Source organism: Cyprinodon tularosa, unplaced genomic scaffold (genome assembly GCF_016077235.1).
Source record: "Cyprinodon tularosa strain WSP-4 unplaced genomic scaffold, ASM1607723v1 ctg251, whole genome shotgun sequence".
Taxonomy (NCBI): Eukaryota; Metazoa; Chordata; class Actinopteri; order Cyprinodontiformes; family Cyprinodontidae; genus Cyprinodon; species Cyprinodon tularosa.
The window spans coordinates 45,472-72,208 of record NW_024038933.1 but is presented as its reverse complement, the minus strand read 5'-3'; the positions used below and the strand labels follow the sequence as shown (position 1 = coordinate 72,208).

The 26,737-nt window shown below is 38.4% G+C and overlaps 1 protein-coding gene across 1 annotated transcript; it reads right to left on the bottom strand.

The window, feature by feature from the left end:
• Positions 1-869: 869 nt before the first annotated feature.
• On the bottom strand, positions 870-22,676 carry hpda (4-hydroxyphenylpyruvate dioxygenase a). Its single transcript, XM_038288309.1, has 14 exons — positions 22,556-22,676; positions 22,426-22,452; positions 22,278-22,340; positions 22,062-22,166; positions 21,929-21,971; positions 21,756-21,838; positions 14,818-14,907; positions 14,614-14,720; positions 14,176-14,253; positions 12,383-12,545; positions 11,796-11,867; positions 11,564-11,686; positions 11,368-11,484; positions 870-1,186 (listed from the first exon to the last, which is right to left on the bottom strand). Exons 1-14 carry the CDS (start codon positions 22,556-22,558, stop codon positions 1,073-1,075), a joined length of 1,188 nt encoding a protein of 395 aa, XP_038144237.1. The 5' UTR covers positions 22,559-22,676; the 3' UTR covers positions 870-1,072.
• Between the last annotated feature and the right edge of the window lie 4,061 nt (positions 22,677-26,737).

Sequence of the window (26,737 nt, the reverse complement as noted above, 5' to 3'; positions counted from 1 at the left end):
GGAGTGACGAATCGCGCTTCTCCATCTGGCAATCTGATGGACGGGTCTGGGTTTGGCGGTTGCCAGGAGAACGGTACTTGTCTGACTGCATTGTGCCAAGTGTAAAGTTTGGTGGAGGGGGGATTATGGTGTGGGGTTGTTTTTCAGGAGCTGGGCTTGGCCCCTTAGTTCCAGTGAAAGGAACTCTGAATGCTTCAGCATACCAAGACATTTTGGACAATTCCATGCTCCCAACTTTGTGGGAACAGTTTGGAGCTGGCCCCTTCCTCTTCCAACATGACTGTGCACCAGTGCACAAAGCAAGGTCCATAAAGACATGGATGACAGAGTCTGGTGTGGATGAACTTGACTGGCCTGCACAGAGTCCTGACCTCAACCCGATAGAACACCTTTGGGATGAATTAGAGCGGAGACTGAGAGCCAGGCCTTCTCGTCCAACATCAGTGTGCGACCTCACAAATGCGCTTCTGGAAGAATGGTCAAAAATTCCCATAAACACACTCCTAAACCTTGTGGACAGCCTTCCCAGAAGAGTTGAAGCTGTTCTAGCTGCAAAGGGTGGACCGACGTCATATTGAACCCTATGGATTAGGAACGGGATGTCACTTAAGCTCATATGTGAGTCAAGGCAGGTGAGCAAATACTTTTGGCAATATAGTGTATATTTAAAGTGGTCTGAATCCAAAAGTTTGTAGAAAAGTTGGTGAATAAACTCCACTTTGTGTCTGTCTAACGATTAATGCTAAGTATCTTCTAGCTGCTGCTTCATGTTAAGCATGCAGACAAGATATCGGTCTTAATTTTCTCTCTGCTTTTAGCAGACCTTCTTTGTTTGAATGTTTTAAAAAATGTTATTTGACACATTCACATGACTGAGATACAAGCTTTTTTTATTTAGTAAAACAGTTGACATCCTGAAGCAAAGTTGATCAAAAGCTCACAGTTCATCACATAAAGATCTTCACACACTCTCATGTGTTTGACATGCTGCAGCTGTTGTGAGTGTTTTTCATCTGTGTGGAATCGCCTGCAGCCCAGCAGCCTTCAGAATGAGACTCAGTGTGGTGTGAGATCAGCGGAAGGCTTGGGCACTCCCTTCAGGTGTAATCACAGTCAGGTTGCCCCTGGCATCTTGGTCCTTCTCAATGGCCTCAAAGAGAGACTTGAAGTTTCCTGCCCCGAAGCCCTGAAGACAGAAGAAGAAACACCAGTTCAAATATTCCCACTCCGAACGCCCCAAATTAATGGTAGAAATATTTTCACAGATAATCGAAAGATCAAGTGTTGGTGGTTTAGCTCTGGGAGTCTTTGGTGTGGTTCCATATTCAGTTACACACTTTCATCCTTTCCATTCACATCTGCACACCCTGGAGAGGGAGAAGACGCGCCTGTTCTGACAGGCAGGATGGGTGCCGGGTGTCATACATGCAGCGCCACGGGGCGCAAGCCAAAGCCAAGATCCCCCCCGCCTCACTGTGGAAAGGTTTGCTTTTTAATCAGAACCTATCTGTGAAAGATTTACTGAGCTTTTACAAGTGGGCTGGTCTGATGCACTTCTCATTGGGTGGGAGCTGGAAGCAGGTGTTCAAGCATCACTCACTGCCTTTCAGGAGGGGAAAAAAGATCACAGGCCTGTAAATCAAATCACCTCAGGGTGACTAACCCTATAAAACTGCTGTAGAAGCCGTTTGATTATTTATTGCTAATTGCCTCAATTGTTTTAAGTAACATGAAAGGGCTCCCTCTTTAATTACTGTAGCATCATCAATGGAGAAAAATCTAACCTTTCATTTAAGTACATTCATTAGGTGGAGAAAGCAAATAACAATAGTGTAAACATTGTCGTCAGTAGTTAAGCCCAATTTTGTCATAACATTTTACAAACATGTAGGTGTCACATGCTTGTCAGGAGGCCAAGCAGTCTTGGAGGTGGGACCCAAACTGGTTGAAAGAAGAACATGCTTTGTAGAGTTTTCAGCAGACAAAATTTTAATTTCTTCTTGTGCAGGACATCAACCAAACCACACCAACCAAGAACAATGGCAGACATGTTTCTTAAATAGAGGAGGAACTAAATTGGAAGAAACCATTTTTAAAAAGACTGTTCAGCTTCACAATAAGAAGAAAAGGAAATTTTGGTTTAAACAAACAACTACTTAAGAAATACTTTTACCAATAAATACAGAAACAAATAAATTAATTCAATCCAAACAAATACTCAAACTCAATAAAGAAAATACCATACATCAGATCAACCTCCCCCCTCTTCAATTATCCAATGGTACAGTCCTGTACACACCTGCTTGGAGAGTGAAACAGCAGAGGTGAGTATTTCAAAATATTTTAAATCTTTAATGTCCCTTTTATAAATAAACAAAAAATATATATATATATTAAAGTGAAATCAATTTACCTTTTTACAAAAATAAAAACAAGATGTGGCCAACCAAAGAACCAAAACCCAAACAAATATAAACCAATGTAGAAAACCAGATCCTGTGTTTAGCTGCTACTATGGCCAATATACAACAAACAATGGCTCATTGTTACATCTCCTCCCCCCTTCTCCCAAGAATACAGTACTTCAATTTTCATGTACCCGGGAAAGACAGTCTGCCACCAGGTTTGCCTTTCCTGACCTATAGTGAATAGTGAAGTCATAAGGCTGAAGTGACAAATACCACCCTGTGAGACGAGTGTTCGATTCTTTCATCCTCTTGAGCCACTGCAGAGCCCGATGGTCAGTTTCCAGGTAGAAGTGACGTCCTAAGAGGTAGTACTTCAGGGAACTAATTGCCCACTTCATGGCCAAGCACTCCTTTTCCACAGTCGAGTAACGTGTCTCTCGATCCAAAAGTTTCCGGCTCAGGAACAGTACTGGCTTTCTTTGTCCATCCACGTCCTGCAAAAGCACAGCTCCCAGGCCAACTGCTGAAGCATCAGTTTGAAGAATGAATGAATTATTGAAATCAGGGGTGTGAAGAACAGACTCACTTGTTATGGCCATCTTCAGGTCTTTAAAGGCTCTGTCACAGTCCTCGGTCCATTTCACTTTCGTTGGTGCTGAAACCTTTGTGAGATTAGTTAACACCGCTGCTCTGTCAGCAAAATGTGGAATAAATTTGCTGAACCAACCTACCAGTCCTAGGAATGCTCGAACCCTCTTTTTGGTGCTTGGAACAGGATAGGAGTGGATGGCATCCACCTTTCGAACTCGAGGCTTTATAACACCTTGACCAACAATATGGCCCAGATACTCCACTTCACTTTTTGCTAAGGAGCATTTGCCAGGATTGATTGTAAGCCCAGCTTTTTTTAGCAGCCGAAGAACCTGCTGAAGGTGAGTAACATGGTCCTCCCATGTCTGGCTAAAGATGACCACATCATCCAAATAGGCAGCAGCAAATTGTGGTACATCTCGAAGAATCTGGTCCATGAGTCTCTGAAATGTTGCTGGTGCCCCCTGTAGACCAAACGGCATCACCTTGAACTGGTACAAACCAAATGGTGTGGTAAAAGCTGTCAGTTCTTTAGTTTCTTGTGCCAAGGAGAGTTGCCATTATCCTTTGCTCAAGTCAATAGTGCTGATGAACTTTGAATTGCCAACCTTCTCCAACAACTCATCTATTCTTGGCATTGGGTATGACTGACACTTTGACATTGAGTTAAGATATCTGAAGTCAATACAGAATCTTAGAGAACCATCTTTTTTTGGAACCAAAACAATAGGACTGCACCACTCACTTGTAGATTGTTCTATTACGTCCAGCTGCAACATCAGCTCGACTTCCTCTTTGAGTTTCGGCAGCAGACGTTCAGGGATCCGATAGGACCTTCGGCGTGGTATAGCATCAGCTTTGAGATGAACTTTATGCTCAACCAGAGTAGTAAAACCTGGCCGTTCTGTGAAAAGGTCTGGGTCAAGCAATGCCTGGATCTCTCTCTGCTTACCAGGCTGAAGATGTGACAGATCCACTGTCATGGATTTCTGGTCTTTTCTTGGGAACTCCTGTTCTCTGTCCTCTTCCGCTTCACAAATGAAGAGATGTGGCTGAGGTGAGTCCTGTTTCAACAGTTGGACCTGCTTGGATGAAGGACAGTGAAACTCCTTCAAAAGATTCACATGAAAACACTGATGTTTCTTCTGTTTATCTGGTGTGTGGAGTTCATACGTGACCTTACTCACACATCTTGTGATCTCATAGGGGCCATGCCATTTGGCCAGCAGCTTGTTGTCACTGGTGGGTAGAAGAAGCAAGACCTGCTGTCCAACCTGAAAAGTTCTCTGTCTGGCCTTTTTGTCATACCAGAACTTCTGGTTAGCTTGTGCGGTCTTCATATGCTCCTGTGCTAGTGTCGTCATCCGCTCCAACCTGTCTCTCATCTGAAGAACATAGGCAACCACGTTGTCCTGTTGAGATGTCGGAGTCTCCCAGTGATCTTTCAAAAGATCCAGTGGTCCTCTGACTTGGCGACCATAGAGAAGTTCGAAAGGAGAGAAACCTGTGGATGCTTGTGGAACCTCCCGGTATGCGAACAAAAGATATGGCAGCCACTGGTCCCAGTCAGAGCCTGTTTGGGAGACAAACTTCCGCAGCATGTTTTTTAGAGTCTGATTGAATCTCTCCACCAGCCCATCCGTCTGGGGATGATATGGGGTGGACCTAATACCCTTAATACCTAACAGCCCATAAACCTGCTGCAGCAGTTTTGATAAAAAGTTTGTGCCACAGTCAGTCAGGATTTCTCTGGGTATGCCCACTCTCGAAAACAGCTGGACCAAACAGTTAGCCACATGCCTAGCAGTGATAGATCTAAGAGGAAATGCTTCAGGGTAACGAGTGGCATAATCACAAATAACGAGGATATATCTATGGCCAGATGAGCTTTTCTCAAGGGGCCCTACTATATCCATTCCAATTCTGTCAAATGGAGTAGCAATTAGCGGCAATGGCTGAAGTTGGGCCCGTGGTACCCCCAAAGGTGATGTTAGCTGGCCAGTTTGACATGTAGCACAAAACTCTTTCAGTTGTATGTACATACCAGGCCAAACAAACCTACTGGCTATCCTTCTGAGGGATTTCTGAAATGCTAGATGACCTGCCCATGGAACAGAATGACCAAGCTCCATTACTTTCTGTGTTAAACATTGTGGTAATGCCAAAGCCTCAATCATGCCCTGTCTTTGATAGAGAATGCCATTTTTAATTATATATGTAGTATCTGCTAGACAATCTGCTGTGTGTAGTTTGTCACCCTCTACCTCTGTAACTTTATCAAACCAAACTTTTAGTTTTGGATCAGCCCTTTGAAGTGCAGCAACATCTGAGGGAATTTCAAAATCTATGGCCTCACTTGGTTCTTTAATAACTTCACACAGGTTTTTTGATGAAACCAAAAACTTCTCCCTCCTCTTTTGTGCTCTGGTCTTCTGCGGCCTCACTGGGCCCCCATCTAGCTCTGCATGGTAAAAAGGTAACTCCTCAAGAGTGTTCTGTGCTCCCTGAGCTCTGGTGATTGCCATATTACAAGAAGCATGAATATTCCCCACTAAATGTCTCTCTACCCCTTGAGCTTCTGCCGAGACACTATTCTGTCCATTCAGCTGGGATTTGTTTTTTGCTAGATGGATGAGATCAAAAAGAACTGGAACATCACTGCCCAAAATAACAGCATAAGGGAGCTTATCCACCAAAGCTACTGACATAAGGTATGTTTGACCATCAGCAGTTAGGTAAACCTCAGCTGTAGGGTATACCTTCTCATCCCCATGAACACAGCAAATGTTAGCCGAAGCATCAGCCCACAGGTCTCTTGGCACAATACTAGAGTGAACCACAGACTTAAAGCAGCCTGAATCTAACAAGGCCTCCTCACGCTGACCATTAATCAGAACAGGGACAGTTAAAACCTCTTTTTGAACTGGAAGAGGTTGAGACGGTCTTGGAACTGTACACAGCAGGGAGGGTGTAGTATGTCTGCTTGAAGGGCATGTATACTGAGTATGACCTAGTACATTACAGAGGTAACAGCGAGTGTCTGGTCTAGAGTTGGAAAAAGATTGTCTATTCTTATTCGGTTTTGAAACACCAGGTTTAGAAAAAGGTTTTCTGAAATTACAGTGGGACCTATTTTGAATTTGTCCACCCCCATCACCCCCATAGGACTTACTGCTTCCAGTGAAACGGCTGTCACTGTAGAAGGCTGAACTGTGGCTCCCGGTCCTGGCAGACAGGAACACCTCTGCAAGTTGAGCAGCTTCTTCAGCAGACTTGGGGTCCCTTTCACGTATCCAAATCTCCATCTCTGGGTTCATCATTCTCAGGAACTGTTCCAGAATCAGAAGTTCTGAGATGTCTTTCACTGTAGAAGTATCAGGCTTCACCCATTTATTAAAGAGGTCTTTTAGTCTGACATACAGTTCACGTGGGGTTTCACCAGGATTGATGTCCAGTGCACGAAACCGTTTCCTGTATGTGTCACGTGTGATTTCATGCTTTGCCAAAATCACCTCTTTGACCTTCTCATAATTGGCTGAGTCATCAAAATCCATTAGAACATATGCACTTCTTGCTCTACCAGTGAGCAGGGGAACAAGCTGAACTGCCCATTCATCTTTTGGCCAACCGCAGACTGTAGCTATTCTTTCAAAAGTCATCAAATAATGTTCAATGTCATCTTCTGGTGATAATGGCAGGATCTTAGGCTGTTTGGGTAACCTTAACACTCTTTGTATGGGTGGGTCTTTCTGTCGATCACGTGCAGATACTTCATAATCAGCACCATCAGAATCATCATCTTCAGTGTCTTCAGTTTCATCATCATCAGCAGTTACTTGTGGCCCAGTACTTTTGTCAACATCATCTCTCAGTTGTCTCACCTGAGCTTGAATCTGCTGGAACTGATGTTTCAGTGACTTCATCATTTTTTCTTGCCGTGTGGACTCCTTTTCCAGTTGTTCATCTCTGGAAGCCTGGGATTGGATTAGAGACTTTACCAGACTGGTTAATTCCTCCAATTTATCAGGATTGCTGTCTTCTGCTGCTGGTGCTCCCTGCTGCTCATCAGAGGGAACTGGTTCACCAACATCTGGTCCCTCTTGGTGCTCCACCTTCTTTCCACCTCGCGGCATAATTTAGCATGTAGTTTCAAACCGTAGCTTCTGACACCACTTGTCACATGCTTGTCAGGAGGCCAAGCAGTCTTGGAGGTGGGACCCAAACTGGTTGAAAGAAGAACATGCTTTGTAGAGTTTTCAGCAGACAAAATTTTAATTTCTTCTTGTGCAGGACATCAACCAAACCACACCAACCAAGAACAATGGCAGACATGTTTCTTAAATAGAGGAGGAACTAAATTGGAAGAAACCATTTTTAAAAAGACTGTTCAGCTTCACAATAAGAAGAAAAGGAAATTTTGGTTTAAACAAACAACTACTTAAGAAATACTTTTACCAATAAATACAGAAACAAATAAATTAATTCAATCCAAACAAATACTCAAACTCAATAAAGAAAATACCATACATCAGATCAACCTCCCCCCTCTTCAATTATCCAATGGTACAGTCCTGTACACACCTGCTTGGAGAGTGAAACAGCAGAGGTGAGTATTTCAAAATATTTTAAATCTTTAATGTCCCTTTTATAAATAAACAAAAAATATATATATATATTAAAGTGAAATCAATTTACCTTTTTACAAAAATAAAAACAAGATTTGGCCAACCAAAGAACCAAAACCCAAACAAATATAAACCAATGTAGAAAACCAGATCCTGTGTTTAGCTGCTACTATGGCCAATATACAATAAACAATGGCTCATTGTTACAGTAGGACATAGTGAGAATGCTTTCTGGAAAGAAATCCCTTTTTTGCAGCATCTTTCCTGGAAGCCCAGAAACCTGAATGCTCATTTTGGTGTTCTTGAAGAGATGGAGGCAGAAAGAAATTAATTTTGTGTCTGCTGAAATGTTTTACTGTTGATCTGGATTATTAATTTGAATCATTATCCTACTAAAATTATACATTTTTACTGAAATATGATTTCAGTTAGTTTTTCTTTCAAATATCCAGGTATTTTTAAGTGTCATGACACATGGTCTTCCGCCTTATTTATCACTGGGCATCATGTCTTTGCCACCTTCTGCCCTTTCTCTTCCCGATCATACAGCTTTTTATTTAGATAAGCTTATTATTTGAATGCTCCATAAACAAGAATAAATGAAGTATCAATATTTGGTGGAATATTAAGCACAATGTTAGCCTTAGCTACCAAAAATTTTCGCCTTCCTAAACCACTGATAGTTGTTATGCAGACTCTGTGGACCTGGGATCCCTTTGATTTAATTCTGTAACAATCATTTTTCATTTGTTTTTGCCAATGGAGGGTTTCCACGGGTCATTAAAAATCATTAAGTCATTACAGTTTTATTTTTTAAATGAAGGCCTTAATTGGCATTAAAATTTATTAAATGTGATTATTGTGGCATTTAAAATGCTTTATTAAAAAAAAACATTTATAAAAATTTCGTCAGATATATCGCAATATATATTTTCACGGAACTGCTTGCGGTTGATCAGAAAGTTGTATGTCTGAAAAACAAGCTCAAGGTGGAGAAAAAGCAAGACAATGGAAAAATGCAAATTTCAACAAAAGTGGCAGGAACACATGACATTTGGGACATGGCTGCTGCCTGATGGTAAAGATGACAAAAGATTTTACATTTTTATTAATTTGAAGTTTCTGGACATTTTGATCAGAATAAAAAGTCAAATTTATCTTAATTGAGTTTTTTTTTTTTTTTCAAAAAATACATTTTTAACACATCTTTAGGGAAGGCATCCATAGTTGTTTATTTCATTATGAACCTGACTCTTGTAATCAAATGGCTGTGGGTGGGATTCTGGCATTCAACTTACTAACTGTTGATGTGCCTCTGGGCAAAACATTTCACTCTAATTTACTAACCCATCTGGTATCAGTAAAAGAATGTGTGCTGCTTTGTGAGCTATAGTGTAAAGCTTATTGTCTAAAAGAAGATTCTATAAGTTTAGTCCATCTACCTTTTATTTAAATCTTTCCAGTTTGAACTTCTTGTCATCAGTAATAAAATGTTGTAAAAAGAAAAAAAATTATTGAGACTAGCAAATAAAAAATCATTCCTACATTTGGCAAAAAAAAATCTAAATCCAAAACTGAAGCTGGCAGAACCTTTTCAGCCCCACCTGGGTCACCTTTTGACGCTCAAAGCTCCAGCCAATCGACGTTGGGTACGCAGCCCCTCTGAAGCCAATCATCGTTCAAGATGCCGTTCTCCTGCACACATGCTGAACTTCCAGCCACTTCCACCCCATCTCTTCCCTCCCTCTCAGCCTACACTCATGCTACGTTCAAACTAAACACAATTTCAGCAGAAAAAAAGTGTCTGCTGCTTCAATTTTGATGCTTTTACACATTAAGGTCAGATGCGCTTCTGCTCCTGCAGCACATCCAGTAATGATTGTCCAGAAGCATCAGATGCTTCTGCTGCTCCTGTGTTCAATGGCAGAAAGCGGCTTTGCTCTATTCGCTGTGATCAGTGGGTAAAAAGTAGTTTTAATATATTTTTAAGTGAGAAAGCCCACCTCAAAACTTCATCTGTATAGTCAGATCATCAAGATTACGATCCTGCCTTCAAATATTAATTCCCTGTCAGATCCGCTCAGACCCCCACATACCAGAGGTGCTCTGTACTGGGAATCACCAGCAGCAGCTGCCTCTTAAAGCCCCTACTGTTCGTGGCGACTTGAAGTAGATGTTAGCACTTTCCAGATATGTGATACAAACTGCAGGCACCAGAATAATAAAAGCAAACATATTTTGCTGGCATCGGTTTGACATTTTAAGCTAATTTAGGCGTTAAGCTGTTCCAGGAGTGATCATACGAATCTGCATCAGCAGTGCTGGGTGTGTCTCCCTGCCAGCTCCCAGATCAGCTTCTCTGATTGGTTGATGTGATGCGTCGAGCAGCAAAAGTTCAGTTTTTCCAACTCCAGCAGCTGCTGCTTGCGAATGGCGTCATGCGCCTCAGATGCTCAGAAGCTCATGAAGCGCTGCTTCAGATGCTTAAAGATGCGCTGCTCCTGCTGCTCTAGATGTGCTGAATGATCTTTTGATTTACATCAACCATAGAATTTGCATTTAAACCAGCTGCTTCTGCTCCTCAAATCACATCCGCTGGGAACGTAGCTCCAGTCTCATTCATCCTCTGACTTATTCCACCACCAGTGCCCAGGCTCCGGGGAGAACACTACTTTTGCTAAATCCTTCATCAGAGCTCATGACAATTCACAGCATCAAAGTCGTCTGCCGGGGTCTGAGCTCCAAAGAATTTATTTCATTTATGTCAATAAAAATCTCTCTGATTGTAACTTTTATTTGTGATTCTATCCACCAGGTTGAAAAGCAACAATGTTGTTAAAAATGGCAAGTCAAAAACAATTTAAGCTCTTAAATGGACTTACAGCAGGAAATCCTCTGATGTCTTCGCTGAGCAGCTTACAGCATGTTTCCTCCATGCTATAACACTGATCTATACCGATTTCCTGTTCGATTAAAATCTGAACACTCCAAAAATATTTACATTATTTTAACTCAGGGGTGGACAGCTCCAGTTCCTGAGGGCTGTTATCCTGCAACTTTTAGATTTGCCTTTGGTTCAACACACCTCAATCAAGTATTTAGATCAGGGGTCCTCAACGTTTTCCAGGTCAATGACCCCAAACTAATGGCGAGATGGAGCAGGGACCCCCTAATTATATATATGGTATGAAATTGTGTTATATCAAACTGATGCTATAATCACTCTATTACAGATGTAATGTAACTAAAGTAATTTCTCCCTGGGATTATTAAAGTATTTCTGATTCTGATTCCTGGTTGATAGAACAGGTGTTGTGAATGAAACGGTGTCCAGCTTGAAAGAGCTCCTGTGTGTCGCTGAATGTGTGCATTGATGACTGAAAGACATCTTCTGCCTCCATTTATCTGTTTACTACAGTGTGTTGAATTCATGTTAATGTGGATTTTAAGACATTTCAATCAGTGGAAAACATTGCAGGGGGGATATAAAAAAAAGCCTAATCAACCAAAATTTTCAAGACCCCCATGCAGAACCTCCATGGACCCCCTAGGGTTTGGAGACCCCCTGTTGAAGACCTCCAAATTAGATGATTGAGAGGACTCTGGAAGAAGAGACTGCTTAGTAATTTGGTAACTCAGCTAAAATCTTAATCTGACACTTGGGTCCATTTCAGCCCATATGTATTGCTCCTCTCAGTGTTCTCATAGTGCCTCTTCTGTAAAGTGCACTACTGCAAACTTACAAAGTGGTTGTTCCTCTGGATGACCTCTAAGAAAAGCGTCGGCCTGTCTTGCACAGGCTTGGTGAAGATCTGAAGAAGGTAACCCTTGTCATCAAAATCCACCAAGATTTTCAGCTTCTGTGAAGCAAACATGGACCATTAACTTTCAGCCAAAAAGTGCTTGTTTAATGAAGCATTTTAAAAAGCGTGTCCTCACCTGTAGATGGTCGAGGTCTTCCTTCACTCGTATTTTGGCTGTTCTGAGTTTCTCCCGCAGAGTAACGTAGTACGCGTCTGGAGCAGAGAGGAACTCCATTCCTCGTTCTCGCAGTTTTTCAATCTGTCTGGCACAAAAAAGAACAAAAAAAAAAAGAAAAAAAGCTGGATCCAGGATGTCCATTCAGGAAGATTGTTTATTTATTTATTTTTCCTGCTGATCAGTCACTCACAGCCTGAATAATGTTGGACGTGTTGAGGGCAATGTGCTGGACGCCCGGTCCCCCGTTATAGTCAACATATTCCTGTAGACATAGAGATGCTGAACCAGAACATATTCCAGATGGATGTTTAAATTCCAAATAAATCTCATTCTCAATAAATCACTAATATTAAAAAAAAAATTTTAATAATTAAATATGTTAGAGGTTATAGAGGGTTTTGTTTTTAGTGTTGCACCGATACCGATACCAGTATCAGGCGGCGCCCCAATCCAGCATTAAAATGGTGGTATCGGTATCGGCGAGTACCAACAAAAAGGCACCAATACCATTTTGAGAACCAAAATTTTATTCAACTATTGTCACTCATTTCAGGTAATAAACAGTTCTACTGGATTCACTTTGTATTAGTCTATTTCCTGCTTCACAAAGGTAAGCAGCAGCTTGACAAAGCCATGATGGCAATGATTTTACATCCAAGTAGTATGCAGTTCTTCATATAAGCACACACACACATCAGTTTCATTAATAGCATTGGCACGGCAGTAATTTTTTTCTCTGTTGAGTGTTAGAAAATGAAAGATGAAGGTAAATCCCACCTGGATCTGTGACTTCTTTTTCCCCGTGGCGGGTTCATTGATGGGCATCTTAATGGTCTCCTCATAGTTGGTCACCACGATGGACCTCAGCGCGCTGTACTGCGTGTGGATCTGCTTGTCGTCTATCGACCAGAAGCGGTGAAACATCAGACACTTCTGATACCTGGAGGGTGAGGAACACTGCTGGTTTTTACATCCATAGTTCTGTCCAACCTGCACCCCACCCCCCACCCCCAATGGTGGAAAGCTACACTGTAGCCACTGATGCCCTGGGGCTCACTGACAGAAGCCATATTTAAGGTATTTATCTTAAAATAGAGTTTAGATTAAATACATTTATTTAGATTTCAATTTAAAATGTGTATATTATAAATATATATATATATATATATATATATATATATATATATATATATATATATATATATATATATATATATATATTAGATTTATATCTTTAAATCTTTAAAAAGATTTAACATTTAAATTGAAATGTGCTTAGGATTTAGATATATATTAATACTTAAGATTTAGGATATATATTTACATTTAGATTAAAATTAAAGATTAATATAATCAGATATTAATTTTAAGCTGTATCTTTACGATTGGATTCAACCTTTAAAATCTAAGATTTAAAAGATATATAGTTATATTTAAGATTTAGACTTAAGATATATTTTATTTTGGTTCAGTAAAATTTTTAATTCATCAAATAGATCTAGATTTAGGATGTAGAATATGTAAATCTAGATGTGTGATTTAGATTTAAGATACAGATTTGAATTGAGATTAACATTCTAGATTAAAGTTATATATTTAAATTTTGAATTTAGATTTAAGATGTATGTTTAAATTTAGATTTGAGACTTGAATGTAGGATTTAGAATGCATATTTCGATTTAGATACAGCTTTAAGATTTTAATATAACATAACATACAGTGGGGGAAATAAGTATTTGACCCCTTGCTGATTTTGCAGGTTTGCCCACTTACAAAGAATGCAATGATTTATAATTTTGTTGTTTGTTGACAGGTGTCTTTTATACAGGTAACGAGGTGAGGCGGGTGTATTTGATGTAGATACTTGGTTGGGATTGGGGCTGTGTCTTAAAGAAAGACTAACTGGCTTGTAGGAGCCAGAATACTTGCTGTTTGGTAGGGGGTCATATACTTGTTTTTCCTCATCAGATGGTATCAATTTTAATAAATTCATATGATGTGATTTTCTGGAATTTTCTTTGGGATTCAATGTTAGAATATACATATGATTAAAATTGTAGATCGTTGCATTCTTTGTAAGTGGGGAAACCTGCAAAATCAGCAAGGGGTCAAATACTTATTTCCCCCTCTCTATATATACTGATATAGAATGTAGAAAAAATTGAAGATATAAATTTAGACATAACATATAACATTTTACATTTATATTTAGTATTTTTCCCCAAGATGTGAAGAAAAAAACATAAAAGTAAGTTAAAGAGTGCAAAAAAGCAGGAATGTGACAATAAATTTTGTTAAATTTTTACATTTGGCCCCCATACATGGCTTTGCCGCCCTGGGGGGGAAGCCTTAATGCACACTTCAAAAACTACACTAAACACATGAGGAAGGAACCTTTTTTGGAAGGAAATAAATGTTCACTTGTGGTTTTGTGAAGCAGCAGTTGTGCTTTTTTTTTGTCCAAACATGTCACTCTTGAATGGGGGGGTTAGTGTTTACTTTGTCCTCTTTTGCCCTGTGTGACTGCTCAACCTGCAGTGGGTGTACGTGCACTTCAACAGGATTTTTACCAGTCAGAAATTGGCACCATTTGGTCATCTGGCTGGTTTCCCACAATGTGATCAATGAAGTTCAAACCAGGGGGTGGACTGCAAAGAAAGCAGAACAGAGGAAAACTTAACAGACAGATTTCTGGAAAATTCCACTGATTTCAAAAGGAACAATGACTTCTTTCTAAGCAGTCATTGTAGTTAATTGAAATGTTGAGTAAACTGAAGAAAACATTAGAAAAGTGAGGACCAAATGAACAAACCTTTAGATTATTCTGCATTAAAGCTAAACATTATTAGAATACTCAGTGATTTGCTTCAATAACATATATTTATCAAGTCTTAACATAAGCATATACATGCAAAACAGCATAAAGCTTAGTTTAAGAACATTAGGAATGACGTCATATGAGCTGATTTCTGATGTTTGGCTGCAGGGAGGACCACTGTCAAACTCACAGCTTGGCCAGCAGAGGGTCCCTAAACAGAGGCTCTCTGTAGTGCGGCAGGAACAGGCCTTTGTAGGGTTGGAGGTATTCGATGAGTGTGTGGGTTGTATCGCCATACTATGGACAAAACGTTTTTGCACAACATCATTATTCAATCTCCGATTCTTTGCTGTATTTACCCGTGGCTTATGTGTGTGAATCACCCTTTATGTACCGTCTGAATCACAGCATACTTGACTCTCCCGTGGCTGTCCTGCTCCACCCAGGGCTCCTTCACAACCACAGCTCCTCTCTCCAGGGCCGTCTGTCAGCAGAGAAAAAAACAGGAGCACACAACGGCCAGTTAGTGATTTACTAAAGTACTCATACGCCCTTTACATATTTTCATGAACATAAAACAGAACAGAGGTGGTTCAAAATGATCAAGTAGATGAAAATGAGGATTTACTGTGATAAATAAAATCTAGTTTATCTAGTTTTATTCTTGTACTTCCATGCTTAATGCAAAAGTGGAAAGAGGGCAAAAAAACAACACTTAAGTCACTCAACTCAACCTAGATAAAAAGATTTCACTGAAATGCAACTAAAGTTACCAGTTCAGAATGTTACTCTGTTAAAAGCTAACTACAAGTAAAAGCTACTTTTTCAAGGTTAGCTTCTGTTTTGTCAGCAGAAAAAAAATCCTTGTGGTTGATTTCATTAAGTTAAAAAGATTAGATATTGGCCTTAAAATGGAGCCTTGGCAGAAGTTCAACTGAAGAAATTCATTGCTCTCCTAAATCCACCTACAACTCAGCCAATCAGCTTTGAACCACACCTCCACGAAAGCCAATCAACATCCAAAAGACTTAAAAGGCCTTCGATCTGCACTTGTGTGCTACCTAGTGAGCACCTCCAGCCCCTCCTCCACCATCGTAGCTAAAGCTTCATCAGAGTGTCATTCCTCCCGGACTCTTACTGTGTTCCTGTTGGGATCTGGAGGCTTTGTCCACTTTCTCCACCAGAGGGCGCACAAGATCTCCTGGGGGCATGAGCTGACTGCGACACCTGTCTTCCATCTGCTCATCAAGGAAGCCCTATTTAAGGAGGAGGAGGCTAACACTTCCCTGCCAGAGTGTTTGCCAGTAATGGTAGAGCTAGACCTGAGCCAAACAACCAGATCTGTATCTCTGATTTTTGTGAACCTGCCTGACCCTGTTTCTCTCTGCCTCACAGATTGAGTCCTGTCTGAAAACCTGAAATCCTGGAGATTTATCTCTGTCTGGAATCTGCCTGCCTGCACTCAGTTAAGCCTCTGCCTTTGCCCTCAGCCCTCTGCCTGCCGACTAGCCTCTGGACCCTCAAGGTTTCCCCCCTGCAGATCAGTTCCACCTTTGAGCAGGTATTTACCCCGTCATCTGTAAAACTGCAGTTTACCTGGATCAACCCTAACTGCTCTGTCCTCCTCAGTGGTGTTCCTCCCGTGACCTGTCTGCCGAGCCAAGAACCTGTTCACAATAACTGTTAACTTGTAAATAAACCTTTGAACTTTTTCTCTGTTTCACGAGTGTTTCTGCATGTGGGTTAGATGCCTAGAACCCAACATGACAGTTCCCTGTCTCATCTCACATTTATACACATTTACAAGTTAACACATGCCAAGTTGTGTAGTAAAGTTTTATTTTTGTTTATAAATGGCAAATTAGATACACAAATACTATACCCTTAAGACAGCCTTGCCCCATTTCTGATGATGTTAACTGAATAATCATTAAAGATTTGAAACTGAGTTTATTTGCTTTCAAACTGTATTTTGATGCATCGATAATAAACTCATTTTACTTAAAATTTTAGAGTTCAGGTTTAGTTTTTTGTTTTTTGCCACAGATCTATGAGAAAGACCCGAGTAATCAAACACAGATTGATGCATGTTTAAGCTTCCTATGCAGCTGCATTTGGACCTGGAAACTAGAAGCAACAGGAGTTTGGTGAATAACCTGCATCATGTCAAATAACCAGCAGCAAAACTCTCAGGTTTGCATTAAATCTAACAGGTTTTGCATCGTCTGTGCAATCCAGTATATTACAAGAAGTATATTAGAAGAAATTTAATATAAATTTGAGAGTTGTGCTGTCTTGTTGTTTAATGTGAATCTGTGTTTTATTACTCTGGTCTTCTCCAAGGACCCAGATGTGTGGCACAAAAAAGTGAATTTTATAATTAAATTTGAACCCTAGTACTTAATTTGAAATGAGTAAAACTGAATTTCAAATGCAATAATATAGTTTCAATGCCAATTAAAATGAATTAAAAATGTTATTCAGTTTCACAGTGTTAAATCTACTCAATTTCACTTTCAAACCTCTATGTTTCAATTTCAAATTTTGCATATTCAGCTTCATTCTGGGCAATTTCAATTCAGTTTCTGTTATTCAAAAGGGGGGAAAGGAACTGTTAAAGCAGACAATTTACAAAGAGATTATGAAATTAGTCCAAACCCAACAAAACATCCACCTAAACAGAGAAGTCAGGCAAAGAGAAGCATTGACAACAAAAAACTGCCAATAGGATGATGGTAGATCTAGAGGAGCAGCATGGATGCACAGCTCAGATGGAAGAATGCAATGTGTGATGTCATCATGCTTTGCATCACGTTTAAATCAAACTATTTCCATCTGAAAGGACCAAATCCAGACATAAATCCAACAGAGAATCAGTGAAAACTGCTGTTATCTAGACACCATCTGACAATTATGTTTGTTTAAAAAAAGGAAACTTTGCAAATATTTCTTTAACAATGCAAAGCTGCACGTGAAATTACCCCAAATTACATCTGTAATTTTAGAGGCATTATGCTGAATATAAAGGCACTCTACAGAGTTTAGATTAGATAAATAATACAGGCATTAAGTGTGGTGTAGAGGAGGGCACACTGTGGGCCTGCACTAAAATGAGGGAATATTGGGTAAAGGTAATAGAACGAGTCTCTGACATTAGCTCCAACAGATTCTGTCCTAAGTTGTTCATTCTTGGACTTGTCCCAACAGACTTAAGATTGTTGAATGCTGAGAAAAAGATGGTATATATGTGTGCTCATTGCAATGGCGTAACTATCGGTAAGCAGAGACTGCAGCTGCTTAGGGGCCCCCAACCTCTTAGGGGCCCCGTCACTGACACCTGGCAGGCCGCCAACGCAGTTATAGGACGTCTCTTTGCAGATGTAATGGTGCAAAAAATTTAAACCCACCTGATGTTAACGTATCTGACTGGACCTTATTTATACCGCAGCACATGCCAGATTTCACCGTGATGGTGAGCCGTTTAAACACGACACCAACAGCAAAGCAGACAGTGGTTCTTTTAATTACTATGTTAAAAACTGTGCATAGTTCATTAGACGTTTGGTAAAAAATACACTCATATAATATGTTTCAAACCGCAATAAAGATCTTAAAAGAACGACGTATTTGAGGATTTTATTTTTTAAAATACGACTTGGAATTATGGGTAATCCAGGTAGTAGATTAAAACCATAACCGTTACGTACGATGTGTTAGCGACGATGGATACCAAAAAGAGGAACAGAAAAGAAAAAGGAAAGAAGAGCTGCCGAAAGGGGAGGGGCTGTGTTTGATAGGGTGTTGTACTTTATATGGGAACCACCCAGATAATGTGGCTTACGGGCCTATTGTTGTGTCGTTACACCATTGGCTCATTGCAAGCTAAAGACTGCATTGCTATCTCATGGAAAGCTATGGAAGCACCGTCTGTCAACGTTTGATACCAGACCTTGTCTAACACTCTGGCTATGGAAAAATTGACTTATGTTAAAAAGGGGAAGCTACAAAGTTTCTACAAACTATGGGAACAATTTACAGACTTCTTGGAAAGCCAGCAAGATATACGGCCTTTAACGACCGGCCTTTCAGACACTTAGATGGGTATGGGGTATTGCAGTCTAACAAAAAAAGAAGCCAAACAAGCCCCGTTCCAAAGGAGATTGACCCCTTTCAATTTGCATGTTTTCAAAATGAAAACAAGGCTTTGATGGACTACTGTATAAAACCTGAAACTCAATGCTATTCCTGACATTTTGAATTGAAAAGTTTCCTGGATGGGAAGCGAAACATCTTCAAACTTGGAAAAAAAGTCCAGTGGATTGTTTTTAATGTTTTCTTTTTCTTTTTTTGGAACCAGCAATATGTACAAGATGTATAGGCTGTGTATTTCAACTTTATGATTTTGTATTATAGATATTGTAAGAGGTTTTTTTCTCTTTTTTTTTATGTTGTTTTGTTTCAGTTTTTTTTGTTTAAGTATTTTCCTTCTATGTTGTTAAACATGTATTTTTGATCTATTAAAAAGATAGAAAATGTAATAAATAAAATTCAAAAAAAAAAAAAAGATAAATAAAGAATACATTATAATTATCCTTCTATTTGAAAATGATGAAGCTGCTAATGTTGGTGAATCCAGTCCCAGTGAAACACAAGGTTCTAAGAACGTTTCGAAAATGGCTCACTGGCGCCCTCCAGTGGCTCTAAAACAAACAGCTTTCTTTAGGTTTGTAATTTTTTTTTTTTTTGGTTGTTCATCTGTGGTTTTATAGAAACATGTTGCTTCACTGATATCTGCATCCAGACTGCAGAGACTCTGTTTATCCAAGCGCCTGACCTTGACTGAGCTAAAGGTTCAGATGCCGCAGCATCTATTGCACGGCTTTCATGTTTGCTGTTATTTCAACACAAACACACACAGTAGGAAACCAACAGTTAAACATAAAACACAGTTCACTGAAACAGGGGAGCCTGAGTGCGCTGCAGGTCAAACATTTAACACCTATGTGCTCGGATTGCTCAATATCTGTTATTACACAACAGCGAGGAACATGACTAGAACTTTTCCACATCCTTTGAGTTCTTTTAACTTTTGTGAGTATTTTAAACAAATCTAATCATGAATAATTCATGATAATTCATCATTTAAAAAAAACTACTTTGCTGCCTTGCAAAAGTATTCAAACCCTGTCAACATTTATAATGCAATAATCAAACTGTAATGTATTTCATGTGGCTTTCATGTGATGGAGCAAATCAATATGGTGGGATCCCTCCATCAGACCTAGAGAAGGGAATCTGTTTCTGTTCTTCTCAACAAACTTAACCTCACTCAGATAGAGAGCACTATTTTCAAGTCTTTCATCAGATTCTCATTTCAGTCTAGGTTTTGACCAGCCCTTCTGGAACATAAATACATCAACACAATGGATCTTGGTTAATGTTGTCCTCCTAATGGGGAATATCCACCATCTGAAGTCTTTTTTTTTTTTGCAGGGTTATCTTGGATTCAGGTTCATGTTATCTTCTGTCCCTGCTGACGTAAAGTATTTCAACAGCATGAAGCTGGTGTCCTCAGGCGTCACTATCGAAATGGTTTGCACAAAGTTCCGGGCCTTGTTCCTCTTTTTGTTCCAACAAATATTGTCCTGCAAAGCTCCCCTTTTGGTTTAATCTAATGACACTTTCCTCCAGAAACCACGTAAAAATGTTTCCAGATAAATAATTTAAATCTCACTTAAAATCTAATTCTTTAGAGATCTGATTAGTAAGATTCAATTTTTTTTTTCAAAACAGAAACAAGGCTTTGATGGGCTACTGTATAAAACCTCGAACTCAACGCTATTCCTGACATTTTGAAATGATAGGCTTCCTGGATGGGAAGAGAAACATCTTCAAACCTGGAAACAAAGTCCAGTGGATTGTTTTTAATTTTCTTTTTTTTGGTATGACTATGACCTGGATGACTGAGAACCTTCCCCAGCATAAGAAATTTTACTTCCAAATAAGTTTATTATCTCTTGATTTAAGAAATTTGCCGATGGAATAAGATGATTTATGTCTAAAATAACAAAATATCTAAATTCAAATGCTTATCATCTAATAATCTTATTTTCAGGGCATAAATACTCAGTCCGGCAGATTGTTTTATTTACCTGCTTGATATGATGGTAAACACAATTATTTAAAGAACTTTTTAACATATTTTTAAATCAGTTTTTGGAGAGCATAACTAACATTTGTTACACTGGAAAAAGCGATCTAGAAATATGTAAAAATGTCCTAAATTAAGTGTATTTAGCCTTAATTTGAGTGGGTAAATGATATGATCTGCCAATGGAATGAGTACTTTACTCATAAAATAAGATATTTAGATAATATGTACTTGAAATAAGACAATGCAACTGTCTTTTCCTATTTTAAATGTAAATTGTCTTGTTGCATTGGTAAAATGTCTCTTTTACCTCCTCAATCCAGGAACAAATGCACTTATTTTAAGACAAAATGACTCATCTAGATTTTGATTTTGTCCAGTTCAAATGGAGCCACCTGAGCGGTGGACCTTGTAGCTGCTCCTCCAGAGTCAACGCGGACCTTTCTTTTGTTTCTTTAAATGAAGCTCCCCCTACGGCAGATGTAAATTAGCAGCTATGCTATAATCTGGCTCATTTACAACCTGTACAGAAGTATAAGATTGATTATTAATGTGTTCTGTCCTGATTAAATAAATAAGAAATAAATAAATAAAATAAATAAAATAAATACCCAGACTGCCAGCTTAGGTTGACAGCCATGTTTTGGTGAGTCTGACTGCTGTGCTGTAGTGGTTCCATTATTGGATGTAGAATTAGGCGGTGTGGTCTGAGATGTTTAGAGTGGGATAATGTTTCACAATCTAATCTCTGTTGTAAATTTCCCCACTTCTTCATCTCTAACCTCAGTCTTCATGATGCTGCTTATTCTTTAATGTTCTCTAATAAAGCTCTAAAGCCTTCACTGATCATCTAAAGGTCTTCTGGGGGTATTTACATATATGCATTTTAAATACGTGGTTAATATTTGAGGGCAATTATTAAGAAGGGCAAAAGATAAAAGAAAACTATTCTTTTGATTTTTACTTGTAAAAAGAAAACAGAGAAAACAAGTGGAAACTTCCACTTCACTTTAGTTCACTATTGATTTATTACAAAAAAATCTGAATAAAATAAATAATCAGGTTTGTAGCAGTCATGTCACAAAATATGAAAAAAAAAAAAAACTGTGAGGAGTCTGAATAATTTGCCAAGGCTCTGCTGTAAAGGCCTTCCCCCAAAAAAGATTCCCCTGTCAGGTTACCTTGACCAAGAAGTCGCAGTCCTCCACTTGGAACGCAATGTCCTTCACAGCATCTCCATGTTTGATCAAATGTTCCCCCATCTCTGAAAGAGGAGAAAAGGCATGTTCAAAAAGCAAGGACACTGCCAATCACACTCAAAGAGGGTCTGAAGTGTCCTGAGGAGGAAACTTGCCTTCGTTTCCAGGGTTTAGTGCAGACTGGAACACAAAGATGATCTGCAACGACACAGGAGGAGGCTGTCATTAAGCAGACGGTGGAAAATGTTTGGAACTCAGACGCTGAGATGTTAGATTTAAACTCCATACTTTGTCCTGCTTGATGACATGAGACACAACTTCTCGGCTGCCGGTCTCCAAACCCTGGTAGGCCAGAGGCTCAAAGCCCATCTTGTCACAGTAAAAGGAGGCTGCCTGGAAAGTGGTCCGACTTTTCTTAGACTGAAGATCATTTACAGAAGAACTGACTGCAGATGGGAGATGTTCTGCACACTAAATGATCTGATATGCAGCTTAGATACTCACCTGCTTAGCATTGCCAACCCAAAAGGTGATATGATGAAACCTGACAAATCGTCCCCTTAAAGGCTAAAACATATAGAAAAAGTGTAATTTTTAAAGGTTTACAGCTACCAACCAACACAAAATCAACTTTAGAGCATTTAAATCTTACCTTCTCCCCTTTATCCGTGTAGGTTGTCTAAATACAGACATTAAAAAATACGTTTTTAGATTGCAGTTAACAAGATGTCAAATTTCTAATGTACATTAAATGGCTGGTTTTCCCTTAATGTGAATCTTACCATACTGTGATTGCAGGTGGATCTCAGTTTAAAGAAGAAAGAATCAGAAATCACAGCCTGACCCGGCAGCCTTCAGATAAGTACTGACCTGATGACCAGCTGTGATTGGTCCTGTGGGATCTACACCCACCTGTCCGCCTCCTTTTTTCTTAATGCATCTCTTTTAAAAGTTTTGTCACTGTAGTTGAGCGGGTTGTTTCAATTTCTCTAAAACCTGCCACAAAGACCTGACAGTCCACAAAGGTGAAGTGTGTAGATATCAAAAGTTTATAAAGGCACTGTTATGGAGAAGAATTGGTTATTTATTCTCCAGGTGCACAGTTTCATATTGTTAAAACACACTACAGTACAGTATTTTATTGTTTATCTTTTAACTCTTCACTAGTTTGTTATTCTTATAAATTTTTCTAAGGTTCAAATTTGTGTGACCCTTTTTTGTATAATCTTTTTGCTGCTGTAAACACCAGAACACCGTTGTGGGACAATAAATGGATTTTTAAATTCTATTCTGTTCTATAATAAATCTGAAACATGGAATGTATTTATTTAGTGTATTTCTTAGACACTTTGTGAGGATTTACTGAATAAGAGCGGCAATGAGGCTTACACACAGCTTTAATGGTGAGGATAAACAAGAGTTTGACCTCTGCCTCCACTTTTGTTCTGAGACCCCCTTTTCTGTTAGTAATTTCCACCACAAGAGGGCGCAATTTTTCTGAAAAAAGCGAACATATATTCACCCAACCCACTGCCTTCTACAATTAAAATTATAAAATATTCTAAACCGATCAGAATTTCATTTACTGTGTATAGTAATGAGGCAAAAAAAATAAAATAAAAAATAAATAAAAAAAAGGATCAATAATCATGCAGCGCATTATTTAATATCTCACTTTCTTTCCTGATTTATAGTTTATGATTACAGTAATTAAATCTTTTAAATTTTCTAAATAAAGCCCTACACAGTTTCTTATTTTACTGAATTGTTGTTTAATGAATGGCTTTTGTTATTTTTTACAGTGAGTTATCACTGTACTCTCGCAGTTGTTCATGTGAGCAGCCGCACGTACCGCGCTATTTGTGTGTCCGACTAGTGCCGCGCTGTGATTTTCTATTGGTGCGCTTTTACCATTTAGTAATATCTGATTGGCTCTTCTGTGGGCGTGTGCCATTCACTGGCTTTACCTATCTCAATTGTTATTGGCCAAAATTAATTCTGTAGCGCGATTGGTTTAGACTTCTGGATTTTCTTGCTTCTCATTGGCCAGCCTTCTAGTCATCGCTCAAGAATGCGGAAGTCGTGTAGTCTACTGAGTCACCGTTGTGTCAGCTGATTCTTTCTGAGTGAGTAACTCGATTTATTTGCTTAAATTAAGTATCTTCGGAGTTGTGCAATTTATATGACACGCTGCCAGGCCTGTAAAAGAATGTTGTACTTGTAAACCTTGAGTTTGTTTATTGTTTTTAGTGGATAATAAGCCAGTTTGCCCGGCTGCTTTCAGTGATGTTGCTATCCGGAAGCTAGCATGATGCCAGAGCCTTTGGACAGATAGTTCTTAGTGAGGGACATGCTTTCGGTTTGTCGGGTTGTGATGCTGGAGTACAGTACCAGCCTGGGAACAGCCTGGTATCCACTTTCACTTCTCGCATGGCGGGTTTTTAAACTTCAGCCTGTTTACACCTGTTGTGTTTTCATCAGACTCTCAGGCATCATGTTTGCTTCTGATCACAGATCATATAGTGAGTGGAAAAACACCCTGGAATCTCCCACCCAAACTAAATGTTGGGTGGGAGACCTCAGAATTCAAATCTACGGAACAGGATTAGGGCCACTGAAAAAATAAAAAAAGTGAACTGTTTTTAAAATTTCAGTATAATATGACAAAAAAGTCAGAATTCTGACTTTAATCTCAGAATTCTGACTTTAATCTCAGAATTTTTAATCTGAGAATTTTGACTTTAATGTGAGAAGTTTGACTTTATTTTTCTCAGAATTCTGACTTTAATCTCAGAATTTTTAATCTCAGAATTTTGACTTTAATCTGAGAATTTTTTACTTTAATCTGAGAATTTTGACTTTAATCTGAGAATTTTGACTTTATTTTTCTCAGAATTCTGACTTTAATCACAAAATTCTGACTCTAATCTCAAAATTCTGACTTTAATATCAGTATTCTGACTGTTTTCTGACAGCTAACAAACATGTCAGCTTCAAGCTGTAGCCATGTGAGTTTTAGAGACTAAACTAGCTTGCTTGCTTTCTTTAATCACCTTCTGCTCCTCCATTAATAAAATAGCATCACCAGAAATACCTCAGGCACTTAAAAAGTAGCCTAATTCCGTCATTTACCACCAATGTGTCACTGGCCCTCTCAAACAACTCACATCTTTGTCAGTGAAGCTGAGTGCTCCCACATCTCTACCTTCATGGTGCCCATCTACATTAAGATCCAAAATTCTAAGATTAAAGTCAGTATTCTGAGATTAAAGTAAGAATTCTGACTTTTTTCCTATATTAATCTGAAATAAAATTTAAAAATCAGTCAACTTTTTTTTTCTTTGTTTCCAGTGTCCCTAATCCTCTTCCTTACAAATCTATCCTGGAGGAAGAAAACATTTTATTTACAGAAGGCTGTAATTCATTTCTACAATAATTTTCTTTAAGGAGCTACAAGAAAATACATTTTAAAACAGCCTTAAAAGAGATTAGAAAAACTAGGGTTAGTAAGCTAACCAGTTTTAAACAAAGTGAGCTAAGGAATCTATGTTTAATTTTAATGTCATATTTCTTTATTCAACCTGGATTTGGTTTTCTTGGTTATCATAAAATAAGCATTAGTTTATAAAAGTGAAACATTAGATTTTTTTTTTAGCAAAATGCTTTATTCAATGAATAAATTATGATATACAGATTTTTTTTTTAGATCCATTTGGAATTGAGGGGACTGATTTATTTAGGTTTTCCTTTGGTGGAAATTTTATTGTAATTACTATTTTTTATATGATTAAAAATAATGAATTTCATTTTTTTAGGTCATTTGGAGAGTATTTAAAAGCATTCACAAATTAAAAAAGTAATGAATTAAAAACCTAAAAAGAAAATGAAGTATTTTAGGATTATCAATATTGTATATAAAATGTCTTATATTCCATGAATACTTGTTAAAAAAAAATAAGATTTTTTTTTTTTTTTTAAACAGTGTCCTGTCTGGCGATGTGATAACAATAATTGTCTTGATGCCAAAAAGAGACCAACAGATTTTGCTTTCACAAGTGAAAGTGAAAAACAGGGAAAAAGGGAAAAAAATGAAAGAAAGAAGAGATAAAAGGAGACATTAATAAAACGTCTGCAGTCTGCTTCATCAACTGCAAAGAGATGTAAAAAGAACAGCACAACCAACGGATATATTATAAGTGATAAAATTAAGTAGCACCTTGATGCTATCGCTGAAGTATAAGTAGTATTATTTAATCTGTCTTTGACACATTCAAAATGATTTTCAAATGCACACTAGGGATGGGCTGTAAAGTGATAAAACCTGGAGAATAAATTAATCAAATTTTCAGTTTTTGAAGATTTAACTTTTGGAAAATTTTGATTGATTTATTTATTTTTTTTTTCTTCCATCAATGCAATTCTACGGCTTCTATCGCTAAGGGTGACATCACTTCATCACTTTTTGTTCTTAGATATACACTTTGAACCGATAAACTAGCTGAATATGTAACTGCAAACATTTAGTTTGTTATATTTCCTTATTTGTTGATAAAACAACCAATTTCAAAGCTTAATTTTAATTGCCCTTCCAATTAAGACCACCTACCAAAGGTGATAATTGAAATCAAAGCTAGTTTTTTTTTTTTTTTTGAGGTAATATGTAATTTTGATCTTTTTTTCCATTGAAAACTTAAGGGAGGGAAAAAATGAATGATTGTATTTGGTATGAAAAAACAGATCAGATTTTAAGCTATATCACCAACCCTACTGCAAATCACTTAATACCAACTTTTTATTTAGATGCCACATTTTCTGTTTTTCTTAAAAAAATGTTTATTTGTTTTACCTGAGTTGTTAAACTAATCTCAAATTGTTGCAGTTTCCAGTTGAAACCCGTGATGTGTAGCAAAACCTGCTTTCTTACTAGAAGCGTTTCGGCGGTTGTTCTCTGGAAAAAAACATCA

Excerpts from the sequence above, each read along its gene's own strand:
- hpda (XM_038288309.1), bottom strand. Across the intron at positions 22,167-22,277 it reads GGGTTGGCAATGCTAAGCAG|GCAGCCTCCTTTTACTGTGA; the intron begins GTGAGTATCTAA and ends ACCACTTTCCAG. Across the intron at positions 11,485-11,563 it reads AAGACCTCGACCATCTACAG|AAGCTGAAAATCTTGGTGGA; the intron begins GTGAGGACACGC and ends TTTGCTTCACAG.